General features: G+C 39.6%; 1 protein-coding gene across 3 annotated transcripts in view; it reads left to right on the top strand.

Moving 5' to 3' along the window:
• ATP6V1H (ATPase H+ transporting V1 subunit H) overlaps positions 1 to 14,396 on the top strand; it is a 105,377-nt gene that overhangs the window by 48,014 nt on the left and 42,967 nt on the right. For all 3 annotated transcript variants that reach the window (XM_045049592.1, XM_045049593.1, XM_003999812.6), the window contains one exon: positions 12,019 to 12,197. In XM_045049592.1, coding sequence (XP_044905527.1) covers positions 12,019 to 12,197 — 179 coding nt within the window. The remainder of the gene's footprint in view (positions 1 to 12,018; positions 12,198 to 14,396) is intronic.

The raw sequence follows: 14,396 nt of genomic DNA, 5'->3' as shown, positions 1-14,396 counted from the left end.
TTCTTTTTTCTTTTTTCTTTTTTCTTTTTTCTTTTTTCTTTTCCTGTGTGAGAGAGAGTGTGCTTAAGCTGGGGAGGGGCAGAGGGAGAGGGAAAGGAAGCATCTTAAGCAGGCTTCATGCCCAGTGTGGAGCCCCACGCTGGGCTCGATCTCACAAGTGCGAGTGAGATCATGACCTGAGCCAAAATCAAGAGTCGGTGGCTTGACCGCCTGAGCCACGCAGGCTCTCACAGTCTGGCTCTCGAAGATACGATCCTGGTTTGTGGCCACCGGCTCTCCGAAAGGACAGACCTGCTCTGTAAAACGGAGCGTTTGCTCTGCTGCTCTGTAGTACCCTTCTAGGCCCTGGCCTGGTGGGGCCAGCACAGACCCTTCGGCCCCTGTCACTGACTCACCCTAACGTGTGTTCATACTCTGGGGGCGCTCTGGGGGCGTCACCAAAGCCCAGGGCCTCTGAGCGAGGCTCCTTGAGATCTGCTTGTGCTACTTTGTTGTGCGCTGTGCCTCCTTGGATGGACGTGAGGCAGGGCTGGCTGCTCTTTTCAATTCTGTTCATTTGGGTCGAATATGAGTCACATCCTTTCAACTCAATATATTTATTTTTTGGAAAGCTTGAAGCTCCTCCTATTTGATTTGTCTTTGTTTTGATCTTCTCCCTCGTTTTTCCTTCTTCTAGTTCTGCTGTAGTTACAGGAATCTTTGTTTTATTAAACTTCCCTATTCCAAATTAAGCACCTGCCATGTAATAAGCAAATGGAAAAAAATTTGATCTTCTTCTTGTTATAAAAATAATACGGTGTTATGGTTAAAAAAGATGCTATGGAAAAATATGAAGAAAAAAGTGTAAATTAAACATAGTTTCACTCTCAGATATGGAAGCCTCTTGTTAATACCCGTAACTTACGATCTTTGTTCCCTTCCCACACCGGGGAGCAACCCTGGATGCACTGCAGTGGGCACCGAAAACCCGAATGGTTGGAGGGGCCCGGGTTCTCCTCTCTTCACGGTTTGGGCAGATCGCGCTTGGCACCAATTTCTGCAGAGAGTGCGTGCACTCAGGTTGGTGATGGTGTGTGTGCACGACATGCACAGTGGAGGCCGAGTTTGCTGGGCCGTCGGGCCGGCCTCTCTGCCTTTGGGAAGTTCGCTTCGCGTCTCCATGCTTCCGCTTTGTTCGCGTGTCTGGTGAGAGTGATACCATCCGTCTCCGGTCTCTCCTCGGGCTTTATGCTCCTATGATAATGCCCTTTGAAAAACTAAATGTGGGCTAAAGAGCAGGCCCTCAGTAAGTATTGTGACTATATGAGGGACCGAACAAAACGCTGACGTAGAAGTAGAAGAGCCTTCTATAGGAGTAGATTGGTGGTATTGAATTTAGTGATCTTTTTATGGGTTTCTTTGTGGACTGAGAAATTCCTTTTAAAGGTTTTGGCTGCTTTGCTTGGTTCCCATGTTTAAAAGTATAACAGTAAAATTCTACAAGAGAATATCTGCTTGCAGCTAATTCTGCATTGACAATGAACTCACCCTAGAGTGTCCTACATTTCGTCTTCATGAGTGTGTTAAGATTACTGATTATATTAGGATTTCATTTAAATAATCCGCTTAACAAAACACTGTGGGAAGCAAGACTACAGGGAGAGAGTCCCAATTTTCTGTTAGTGCATGGGCTTTTTTCTAAATTGGAAGCTGTTCCTAAACTTGTCATGAAAAACGTCTTTTTAGAAAGTAAGATATATTTGGTGTTGCGAAATTGTTAGGGAAGTTAGTACCCTGACTCAATGTCTTTGCAATTACATTGTCAGAAAGATGTCTTGGATTATTATCATTATTATTTTTCTTTGTGTGACTTTCTTTTCTGTGAATGGGTCAACAGCTGGCTAAGTAATTAACATGGAAGTGAATAGTATTTTTCAGTTTATGTCTACCTATCCTTTTTTGTATATTTTCTTAAGTTAAAATATTTACTGTTCCAAATGTTGATGATCGTAAACATTTATCCTAAATTATTTCTTCTGATCATTTGGTGATAAGGGTGCTTGTCTCTTTAAGGTAAAATACAGGTGTGGGAGAGAGAGCTGCTGTAGAGGTCAGGGTCTTATTTTAGCTGCTCTGTTCCACAGAGTAGATTTCTATATTGATTTTCATTTTAGACCATTATTGTGTGAGATAAAAGGGTCATTGGAAGCAGCAACCGTTAATATTGTTATGTCTTAGAAGAGAGGTGTTAGTTGACGTTAGTTGCATCCTACCTTTGAGATCCTCCCTCTGTCTCCTTGTCCCTCTCCTTCTCCCACCCACTCTCCTGTCTCTTCCATGAATTATTCACCTATCAAATGTTCACTAAAGGCGATTATGTAATAGGCAGTGTGTTGTTAGTTACCGAGTGTATAGAAGGATGAGTAACATAAGATGCGTTTTCTCATGATTTCGTTTTGTATTTAAACGCTCATCTTTATGGAGTGACTTCACGAAGTCACCATGAAGAATGTTTACAACATAAAAAGCTCAAAAAGTCCCAGAGAATTAGAGAGCCAGACTGAGGTTCTCAGTTTTGTTTTGTTTTGTTTGTGTGTGTGTGTGTGTGTGTGTGTGTTTTAAACCTACTTTGGGACTTCTCTAGCTTATCTGCTTTTTATGGAAATTTGAGAAGTACAATAGTGTAGCCCTTTTTCTGATTTTCCTTTCAGTATGGTGTATTAGGAAGAGTGTATGCTCTGGGGTGGATGGACGTAGGCATGAATTTGGCACTAGGCTGTTGGGAGAGTGGCTTGAACTCTTAGAGCGGATTTCTCCATCTGTGAAAGAGTAATACTTACCTCACTTCAAGATTAGGTAAGGATTCACTGAGATAACAGGGGCCCGGCAGTAGTAAGCATAAAGTTTGGTATTTATTTCCCTGCCTTTTCTGCCGAGGAAAACATAGAGTGATAGCAGTTTGCCTGTTTAAATCATCTACCTCTATAAATTGCATTCTTGCTAAGTTAGTGTTGAACATGGGCAAAGATCCAGTGCTGACCTGTTTGATTTAGAAGAAGCGGCATGGGGGCACCTGGGTGGCTCAGTCGGGTAAGTGTCCGACTTCGGCTCAGGTCGTGATCTCACAGTTTGTGAATTTGAGCCCTACGTCGGGCTTTGTGCTGACAGCCCGGAGCCTGGAGCCTACTTTGGATTCTGTGTCTCCCTCTCTCTCTGCCCCTCCTCTGCTCATGCTCTGTCTCTCTTTCTCTCTCTCTCTCTCTCTCAAAAATAAACAAACATTTAAAAAAAAGCGGCATGAATATTTTGATATGTAACACAATTTGAAAATTTTATTTAAATTATATTTACAGTTTTAATTTTGTACTCATAGCACATGGAACTAATTACAAGGGTGATTTCGGGGCTCTGTCTAATTTTAATTTCAGATTATGTAAACTAGACCCAGTCTCTTGGCAGGACTATTAGATTTTTAGACCCTGCTGTGCTAAATTTGGGACGGTACAGTCATTAGGAGAATATACAGAGGGCTGGAAATCAGAGGAATGTCTTTAGATATCCAGAACTTTAATGTACACAACTGAGTTAAAATTAAGTCGTTAGAAAGGACATAGTAAACCCATTTGACTTAGACCATCAGCAGGTGAAAAAATGATGTGTCCTTTTTTCTTTATCATTCTCAAATTCATAAAACCTTTAAAAAAATTCACCGATGAGGTCAAGGATGATCTAGTCATGTATTTTTTCCCACATCTTGAAACCCAGGCAGGAAATTTTTGTGCTGAAGGCTTTTAGGAAGCTTGCCGAGCTGCTGTGAGCTGAAAAAGTCTAGCAGCTGCTAATTATTTTGTTTCCCATTTGGCTCGGTGGATTTTATTTTTGAAAATGTCAGTCTCACTTATTCATGGTAGGTGCTGGACTTCAGGTCTCTGCAAATGTTATTCTATTGGTTAAGTTGATTTGTCAATCTTTAGTTCCTAAAATAAATCAGTATGTTTTGAGCTAGTAACTGAAAAGACACTGAAGATCATATTTGTGGTCTAGAGTTCTACATACATTGTGAGTTTTATTTCTCTTTTTGGCTCTGCTTAGTCAAGGGTCTACGTAGTGTGTCAGATAATAAGAGAATTTATATTTTTACTTATCTTCCTGTGCAGGCGGTTCATAGTTGGAACCCTTTCGGGGAGGTCCACCCTAGTTTGAGTGTGTGGGGTGCTGTTTCGCCCACAGCTTTGGCGTGGAGGTATTGCTATCAAGAAATCTTATTCCCTTGGGGCGCCTGGGTGGCTCAGTCGGTTAAGCATCCGACTTCAGCTCAGGTCATGATCTCACGGTCCGTGAGTTCAAGCCCCGCATCGGGCTCTGTGCTGACAGCTCAGAGCCTGGAGCCTGTTTCGGATTCTGTGTCTCCCTCTCTCTGACCCTCCCCTGTTCATGCTCTGTCTCTCCCTGTCTCAAAAGTAAATAGAACGTTAAAAAAAAAAAAAAAAAAAAAAAAAAAGAAGAAATCTTACTCCCAAGTCTGTACCTCATTCCCTGTCTCAGGAACTTATGCATTACTCAATAGATACCAGGTCTGGTGAGGTATAGTAAGATTGAGTCATTTTTTTATCTTGGGCTGAGTCTTTATACAGTGATACTTCAAATATGGTGTGCGTGTGAACCGTTGGTTAGCTGCGTATAGAAAGGAAGAGTAAGCAGGCAGAAGCTTACAGTACCTTGACGGAATAGTTGCATACCTGTCGAATTTAATAATACAGAATTTGAGATTACGTTGTGCATGTCTTTTTAAATTCATTTTTCTGGAGATTCATTTTTGTGTTTTATAAAAGTATTTGCACTTCCATGGCTGGAAGGTCAAAAGCAAACGTAACTGGCCTTCCCCAGTTTGAGATGGTTTGAGAAACCCTGCTTTAACATATAATTTCACAAGGCTAGCGGTTGTGGCAAAGGAAAGATCTGAGTTGTCACGTGATTCCACTGCATTCTTAGTGAAGTCGAGATTTCTGCACCGTTGCTTGGACAATGGCAGAAATTACATTTGCGCTTTTGATTTTGTGGAGGTGAAGATGCCATTGAATTTTAGGGCTTTTTAAAAAAAATGTTTATTTATTTTGAGAGAGAGAGAGAGAGGGAGAGAGAGAGAGAGAGAGAGAGAGAGAGAGAGAGAGAACACGCATGTGTGTATGCTTGAGGGAGAGGGAGAGAGAGAATCCCTGACACGGGGCTCAGTCTCATAACTGTGAGATCATGACCTGAGCTGAAGTCAAGAGTCGGCTGCTTGACTGACTGAGCCACCCAGGCGCCCTGAGTTTTGGGGCCTTTAAAGAATAAGTTCCTGCCAGATTGTCTAGGTTTGTTTGGGCAAATTCAGTTTTTGTTTTTGTTTTTTTTTTTAGTGTTAATTTATTTTGAGAGAGAGAGAGAACAAGAGCCAGGGAGGGGCAGAGAGGGGGTGGGGGAGAGAGAGAGAGAGAGAGAGAGAGAGAGAGAGAGAGAATCTCAAGCAGGCTCTGCACTGTCTGCTCTTGAACCTTGAGACCACGACCCAAGCTGAAATTAAGAGTTGGATGCTCAACCGACTGAGCCACTGAGGTGCCCCACAAATTCAGTTTCTTATTTCATGATCCATTCGTTCGTTTTCATTCTTTATTAACGAAATGGAAATGAAATTAAACCATGTTTTGAAGGGAAAATGATCAGGCTCATTGATTTGACTCAGGATTGAAGAAAAGGGGAGAATCAAGTATGACCTAAGTTCCAAAGTTCTGTTATCTTGGAGAACTGAGAGGAAAGGTGGTATTAGAAGAACACAGTAGTGCTGCTGTTAGTTATTATATTGATTGTGTTGAAGTTATTGTTGAAATCGTGAGTTATGATAATACCTTCATTAGGAAGTTTAATTCTTTACTCAGCAAATATACATTGAAATAACAAAGGATCATATGAGCAAAAGTGTTTTGATATGTTTCTTTTTTAAAAATTATTTTTAAGATTTATTTTTATTTTTGAAAGAGAGTGAGCGAGCACGCATGTGTGAGGGAGGGGCAGAGAGAGAGGGAGACAGAGGATCCGAAGTGGGCTCGCAGCTCAGGGCAAAGAACACGATGCGAGGCTTGAACTCACGAACGGCGAGATCGTGACCTGAGCCGAACGAAGTTGGATGCTTAAGTCCCATGTTTTGATGTGTTTCTGAAGTTAGAAGAGATAGTAAGAAAAATAACTAGAAAAAGCAACAGAAAACTTTGTAAAATAATCGATAAAGTCTTTAAAAAGCAAAGGAAGAAGGGAAGAGTATCATAAAGGAAGAGGTTATCAGAACTTAGGTCTCCCCACAGCTTAAGGTCTTTAACTGAATTTCATTATGGTCAGGGAACATATTCTAATAAGTTTCAATTCTTTGAAATTTGAGACTTGTTTTAAACAAGACTTATGGTCTGTCACGGTGAATGTGCCATGTGTGCTTTAAAAGAATGTATATTTTGCAGATGTATAGTGTTCTGTAAAATGTAAATTAAAGCAGGGTGGTTAAGAGCGTTTTTCAGCTCCTCTCTGCGCTGATGTTTTGTTTAGTGGTTCTATCAATTGCCAAGAGTGGGAGTTGTTAAAATCGCCAGCTATTATTTATGGATTTGTCTGTTTTTCCCTTCAGTTTTGCCAATTTTTGCTTTATGTATTTTGAAGCTCTGTTATTAATACATCTGTGTATGTTACATTTTCCTGATGTAACAGGAAAATTTCCTTGAGTCGTTGTGAAATGTCCTTTATTACTGGTGATGCTTTTTCTCTTGATAACTACTTGATTTGGAATTAATAGAGACAGGCCAGCTTTCTGGCCTTTTCTTTCAGTTTCTTTTCTTTCTTTTTGACGTGCCAGCTTTCTTATGCTTATGGTTTTCCATCTTTTGATTTCAGCCTGTCTACGTCTTATATTTAAAGTTTGTCTCTTTTAGACCACATATACTTGAGTCTTGAATTTTAATCCCCAAATCCTCTGCCTCTTAACTGGAGCATTCAGTTCACTGGCATTTAAAATAATTATTGGTACAGTTGAATTTAGGCCTACCATTGTACTATTTCTGTTGGTCTTAATCTGTTTTTTGTTCTTCTTTCTTTCATTCTTGCCTTCTCTTGAGGTAACTGAATCCCTTTTAGAATTTCATTTTAATTTTTCTGTTGACCTTTAAATGTTCTTTGTAGTGTTTCCTTTTTTTAATTAAATTTTTTTATTAAAAAATTTTAAAATATTTTTATTTTTGAGAGAGAGAGACAGAGAGAGAGCGTGCGCAAGCAGGGGAGGGACAGAGAGAGAGGGAGACACAGAATCTGAAGCAGGTTCCGGGCTCCGAGCTGTCAGCACAGAGCCTGACACGGGGCTCGAACCCACAAACTGTGAGATCATGACCTGAGCTGAAGTCGGACCCTTAACTGACCGAGCCACCCAGGTGCCCCTGTAGTGTTTATTTCTTAGAGCTTGTTTTGGTAGCACAGTATATGCATCCTTAACTTTTCCCATTAAAGTTAACATTGTACTCTTTTATGTAAAATGTAAGAACTTGAAATCATACAGGTCTATTCTCTCTTTTTTATTCTATAGTTGACATATAAATATATTTACATAGGTAAAAAAAAAAAAAAAAACCTGTATCACAGTCTTTAACTTTTCCTTTAAACAGTCTTATTTGTATTACAGAAGTGAAGGGGGAAAAATAGTCTTTTGTATTCATTCAACTATTTACCATATCTGTTGTTTTTCCTTGTGTCCTGAAGGTTCACTTTCCATTTGGCAGTCTCACTTCTGTCACCTGCAGAATTCCCTTTAGCTCAGGGCTCATCAGTCTGTAGTAGCTCATGGGCCAGTTCTGGCCCACCATCAGTTTTTGTAAATAAAGCTTTATTGGAACACTTCTGTGCTTTTTTTTTTTTTTTTCTGTATTTTGTATGCCAGCTTTTGCATTGTAATGGCAGAATTGAATAGCTATGATGGAACCCCCAAAGCCTAAAGTATTCATTATTTGGCCCATTTTAGAAAGTTTGCCCACCCATGCTTTCGCATGCCTTCTACCACAGGTCTGGTGGTGACCAATTAATTTCAGTATCTGAAAATTGGTTGTTTACCTTTATTAAAAAAAATCGAGGGGCGCCTGGGTGGCGCAGTCAGTTGAGCGTCCGACTTCAGCCAGGTCACGATCTCGCGGTCCGTGGGTTCCAGCCCCGCGTCAGGCTCCGGGCTGATGGCTCAGAGCCTGGAGCCTGTTTCGGATTCTGTGTCTCCCTCTCTCTCTGCCCCTCCCCCGTTCATGCTCTGTCTCTTTCTGTCCCAAAAATAAATAAATGTTGAAAAAAAAAATTAAAAAAAAAATTGAGATATAATTGACATACGACGTTTTGTTAGTTTCAGGTATACAGCATAACACTTTGTCATTTGTATATATTGTGAAATAATCACCCCAGTATGTCTAATTAACATCCATCACCACAAATAGCTACAAATTTTGTCTTGTGATTACACCTTGTAAGATCTACTTTCTTAGCACCTTTCAGATATACATAGAGTGCTATTAACTGTAGTCATCATGCTGTACATTGTATCCCTAGGACTCCCTTATTTTACAACTGGAAACTTGTACCTTTTGGTCCCCTTCACCCATTTTGCCCACCCCTCATCCACTGCATCTGGCAACCACCAGTGTGTTCTCTATATTTATGAGTGTGTTTTTTTTTAATTTCAGTTTTTTAAAGGTTCCACATATAAGTGCGTTCATACAGCATTTGTTTTTCTCTACCATTTCACTTAGCATAATGCCCTGAAAGTCTATCTGTGTTGTCATAAATGGCAAGATTTCCTTTTTTTAAATGGCTGAATAATATTCCATTGTGTATATATACTCCCATTTTCTTCCTTTTTTTAAAAAATATTTTTAATGTGTATTTATTTTTGAGAGAAGGAGAGAGAGCGAGCGCAAATGGGGGAGGGGCAGAGAGAGAGGGAGACACAGAATCCAAAGCAGGCTCCAGGCTCTGAGCTGTCAACACAGAACCCGACGCAGGGCTCGAACTCCTGAGGCATGAGATCATGACCTGAGCCGGAGTTGGTCGCTTAACTGACTGAGCCGCCCAGGCACCCCTATGCCCCATTTTCTTTATCCATTCATCCTTTGTTGGACACTTAGATTATTCCCGTGTCTTGGCTGTTGTGAATAATGCTGCAATAAATATGGGAGTGCAGATAATCTCATTGATACTCTGTTTTCATTTCCTCTGGATAAATACCTAGAAGTGGAATGGCTGAATCATATGGCAGTTCTATTTTTAATTTTTTGAGGAACCTTCATAGTGTTTTCCATACTGACTGCACCCATTTATGTTCTCATCAGTAGTGAACAAGTGTGCACTTTTCTCCATAACCTTGAAACCACTTGTTATCTTTTGTTTTTTGAGGTGATACTCCATTGTGGTTTTGATTTGTATTTCTCTGATGAGTCGTGATATTTTTATGTACCTGTTAGTCGTTTGTATGTCTTTGGAAAAATGTCAATTCAGATCCTCTGCCCATTTTTAAATCATTTTGTTGTGGTTGTTATGGAGTTGTATGAGCTCTTCATATATTTTAGATGTTAACCCCTTATCAGATAACATGCTTTGCAAATATTTTCTTTCATCCAACAGGATACCTTTCATTTTTTAATTTAATTTAATTTATTTTATTTATCTTATTTTATTTTAGTTATTTTTGCTGTGCAGAAGCTTTTCAGTTTGATGTCACCCCACTTGCTAGCTTTTGCTTTTCTTCCCTGTACTTTGGCATCATATACAAAAGATCATTGCCAAGATCAAGGTCAGGGAACTTTTTCCCTATTTTTTTTTTTTTTTTTTTTTTTAGGAGGTCGACAGCTTCAGTATGTGTAAGTCTTTAATCCATTTTGAGCTAATTTTTGTGAGTGGTGTAAGATAGGGCTCCAGTTTCATTTTTCTGAATGTGATTATACAGTTTTCCTAACGTCATATATTGAAAAGACTATCCTTTCTGTATTGAGTGCTGTTTTATGTATGTATATATATATATTTTTAATTTTTTTAACGTTTATTTATTTTTGAGACAGAGAGAGACAGAGCATGAACGGGGGAGGGGCAGAGAGAGAGGGAGACACAGAATCCGAAACAGGCTCCAGGCTCTGAGCCATCAGCCCAGAGCCCGACGCGGGGCTCGAACTCCCGGACCGCGAGATCGTGACCTGGCTGAAGTCGGACGCTTAACCGACTGAGCCACCCAGGTGCCCCATGTATGTATATATTTTTGAGAGAGAGAGAAAGAGGTAGAGAGAGAGAGAGCAAGCAAGGGAAAGAGAGAGCACACATGTGCATGAGCAGGGGAGGGGCAGAGAGAGAGGGGGAGAGAGAATTCTAAGCAGGCTCCAGCACTGTCAGTGAGGATCCCCATGTGGGGCTTGATCTCATGACCTGTGAGATTATGACCTGGGCTGAAATCAAGAGTTGGACACTTAACTGACTGAGCCACCCAGACAGCCCCTCCATTGAGTATTCTTGGCTCCTTTGTCAAATATTAGTTGATTGTATATGTGGGGTTTTATATCTGGGCTGTCTATTTTGTTCCATTGATCTGTGTGTCTGTTTTATGCCAGTGCCATACTGTTTTGATTAATAAAGCTTTGTAGTGTAGTTAAGCCAGGAAATGTGTTTGTTCTTCTTCCAGCTTTGTTCTTCTTTCTCAGGATTCCTTTGGCTACTCAGGGTCTTTTATGGTTCCATACAAAGTTCAGGATTGTTTTTTTCTACTTCTGTGAAAAATGGAATTTTGGAATTCCATTGGAATTTTGATAGGGATCGATCTCTAATTTACATATGCTGAGCTAACTCTCTTAATGTGTTTGTTTAGCATAATTACTAGGAATATAATTTGCTTGCAAAAATAAATTTAAAAATTTCATATTTTGGTACAGTTGACTTGGAATTGTCATTACAGGATTTGTGTGTGGGGGCGGGTGGGTGTGTGTGTGTGGAGGGGAGGCATTTGACAGGCCGCCTTTACCATCTTGGTGAAGGTAGCTTTCTTGAGAGCTTGTCTGTTTTTGTCCCTAAGCCTGAGCATAGTCTTTGCTTAGAAATACTGGTTCATTCAACGAACAGTTTATTTTTATAAATAGAGGTGAACAGTGTAGGGGTTAGGGGAGCTGACCCCCTGTGCTGTCGGAAATCCATGTATATCTTTGGACTCCCCCAAAACTTAATTATGAATAGCATACTGTTGACTAGAAGCCTTACTGATAAACAGACGATTAACACATATTTTGTATGTCATGTATCTTATGCTGTATTCTTACAATAAAGTAAGCTAGAAAAAAAATTTTTAAGAAAATCCCAAGGAGTAAAAATGCATTTCCAGTACTGTACTATAATTATCAAAAAAAAAAAAAAATCTGCAGAAGAGTGAACCTGCACAGTTCAAATCCGTATTAAGGGTCCAGTATATTTAGGATTCCTTTGCTCTTTTCGTAAGTATTCTTCTAAGTAGAAAAATTACAGAAGAAAACTAGGGAATTTGCCAGAATGTCACAAAACTTTTTTGATAATTGTTCAGGCAACGTCCTTTGTGCATTTGCAGGTTGATGAGAGGGGAAAGGGTGACTGACTGAGAAACTCTAGAGATACTTGAAGAAACATTCTTCCTTAGCATTCCAAGTACTAGGTGGCCAACAGATGAGAAGTTCACTGGGTATGCTCAGAAGCAGGGCTGTGAGAAAGGATCTGATGGACTTAATTGTAAACACGTCCAGTGTTTCGAGGCCCGTCTGGTTCAATGATTTTAAATGTGTGGTTAAGCCAGTAAGTAAGCAAGCGAGGAATAAGAAACACGCTTTTGATATGGGACAGGTGCTCAGGAAAGAGATAAGGATTTGTGATATAGTCTTCGCTTAACCTGAGAATAGAGGAGGAGAGAGGGCGCAGGAGGTAGTGCAGGGGTCTAAGAATATCACATAAAGAAATTATACGGTTTTCTCACGTGTTTGTCTAACTCAGAACTTTTTGGAGAAATCGACTGAAAGAGAAACTCGCCAAGAATATGCCCTGGCTATGATCCAGTGCAAAGTTCTGAAACAGTTGGAGAACTTGGAACAGCAGAAGTACGATGATGAAGATATCAGTGAAGATATAAAATTTCTTTTGGAAAAACTTGGTGAGAGTGTCCAAGACCTTAGGTATGTTATTTTAAAAAATTCTCACAGGCTGGATATATTGGGCCTCGTTGGACTTTCCTAGTATTTTCAGAAAGTCTAAATTTGTTACTAACTATAAACCCAAAAGATTTCACTGAAACATTATGTCTTCTGTTAAGAATTGGGAATATGGGGGGTGGGGGGCAACTGGCTCATCACCATGGTAACAGTTGGTTAGAGCTTTGTGTTACGTCTTCTCTTTTGGGGAGGTTCCCACCCTTCTCTTGTCTGAAATCTGACTTAATCCCACAGGATGTTGGTGTCACTCTGGAACCCCTTAAGAATCTCCCCCTGGTTTAGAATCTTTTTAAACAGTACTCGTTAATTTTTGAAGGATGTTTGGCCATAAACGGAAAGAGTATTTTTTTCCCTGCTTTTTTGAAGTTCCTATTGTGTTCTTTATTTTTGATATTAAAAATTACACAAATGATGTACAATGCAGTAAGAGAAAAAAGAATCCTTACATAGTTCTAGAAGAGACTCCATACCTCTTCCACCTAGTCATCCCCACCCCCACTTTTGTGTTTGCTTCCAGAAAAACCTTCCTAGCCCTGCTCCCCTGACACGTGTGTGCATGCACACACACAAACGCATATACAAATGGGGTTCTGCATATTCTTCTGGAACTGTTCATTTTTGTTTAATAATGTATTGATCTTTCCCATTAACATATATATCCTTTGTTTTTAAACTACCGATACATTTTTAAAAGGGAATTACTGTGTAGAAGTAGACCTTTCTGTGTAGGTGGTTTAGGTTTGGGAGCCAGGCTGAACCCACTTTGAATTGTCTGGCCACTTTGTCCACACTTGGCCTTGACAAGCTTCTTGACTTTGTAAAGCCTCAGTTTTCCTTTTGGTAAAATAGCAATAAAAATTCTAACCTGGTAGGATTTGTTGTGAGGTTTCAACTATACAGCAAATGCCTTCGGTGTAGTATGTGTTCCAGAAGTGTATTTACCAGATAATTCAGTGCAGCTCTTAATCCCAAGGCCCAAGTGCTGCTGTAGAGATGGGATGTGTCACCGAGACCAGTGGTCTATCATGGGTGTTGTAGAGGGAGGCAAATGAGTTTTGTCTTTCTGTAATTTCAAATGTGAGTAACTGGATTGTAATAAACTAGCCTGGCCAGCAGTAGACTTGAAGTTTTTACAAATTTTATTAAGTTCATTTTTATAAATCTGTTATCAGTTCTTCTGTAATAATGATTTGAGATCTCTTAAAAATGAACAAGATTAGGGGCGCCTGGGTGGCGCAGTCGGTTAAGCATCCGACTTCAGCCAGGTCACGATCTCGCGGTCCGTGAGTTCGAGCCCCGCGTCAGGCTCTGGGCTGATGGCTCAGAGCCTGGAGCCTGTTTCCGATTCTGTGTCTCCCTCTCTCTCTGCCCCACCCCCGTTCATGCTCTGTCTCTCTCTGTCCCAAAAATAAATAAACGTTGAAAAAAAAAATTAAAAAATGAACAAGATTAGTGATACTTAGCTTTCTAAATTATTTAATCCATGTTAGCCAATTATTATTATGTATTGATTCTTCATGTTGAGTTTGGTAATTTGAAAAATCCTGCTCTTCACATTAAAGCCAGTCAGGTGATGGGTATAGGTAAAAGAGCTTTGTCTCTGTTTTTGCTGTTAAAGGTTTAGGCTATTCATGTTAAACAGCATTAGTTTACTTCTTACACCGATTGGCCTTACATTAAAGTAAATTAGTACTTTATTTAATAGAACACCCTATTCAACTTAACCAGTAAAATTCTGGTTATATTGAATTACCAGTCAGTATTTAAATGGCTAAATCTTTTTCAACTTTTCACTTGGAAGGATGTCCAGCCGTGTCCTTTTAAGTTTTCACTTTTCACTTAGAAGGATGCCCAGCCAACCATTGGCTGACAACACTAAACACTTTTTATAGAATGAAGCTTTGAATAATTAAGTTACTTCTTACATAGTGAATGATTTTTTTAATTGCATTGCACTGCAGTTTGTTTTATGCAGAGGTTTTTGTTTTTAATTTATAATGTTAACTTAGTGAATTACCTTTACAGTGTTTGTAATCACGTTGTGCAATATTATACCCGTATGTGTATTTTTCATTGCATAATACAGTATAGTGGTTTATGACATTTATAGTATTGGAATATGCTATTTAAGTAACGTACTTTTATATAGATTCACATTAACGC

This window comes from Felis catus, chromosome F2 (assembly GCF_018350175.1).
Source record: "Felis catus isolate Fca126 chromosome F2, F.catus_Fca126_mat1.0, whole genome shotgun sequence".
Lineage (NCBI taxonomy): Eukaryota > Metazoa > Chordata > Mammalia > Carnivora > Felidae > Felis > Felis catus.
This window is presented reverse-complemented; position numbering and strand designations above follow the sequence as displayed.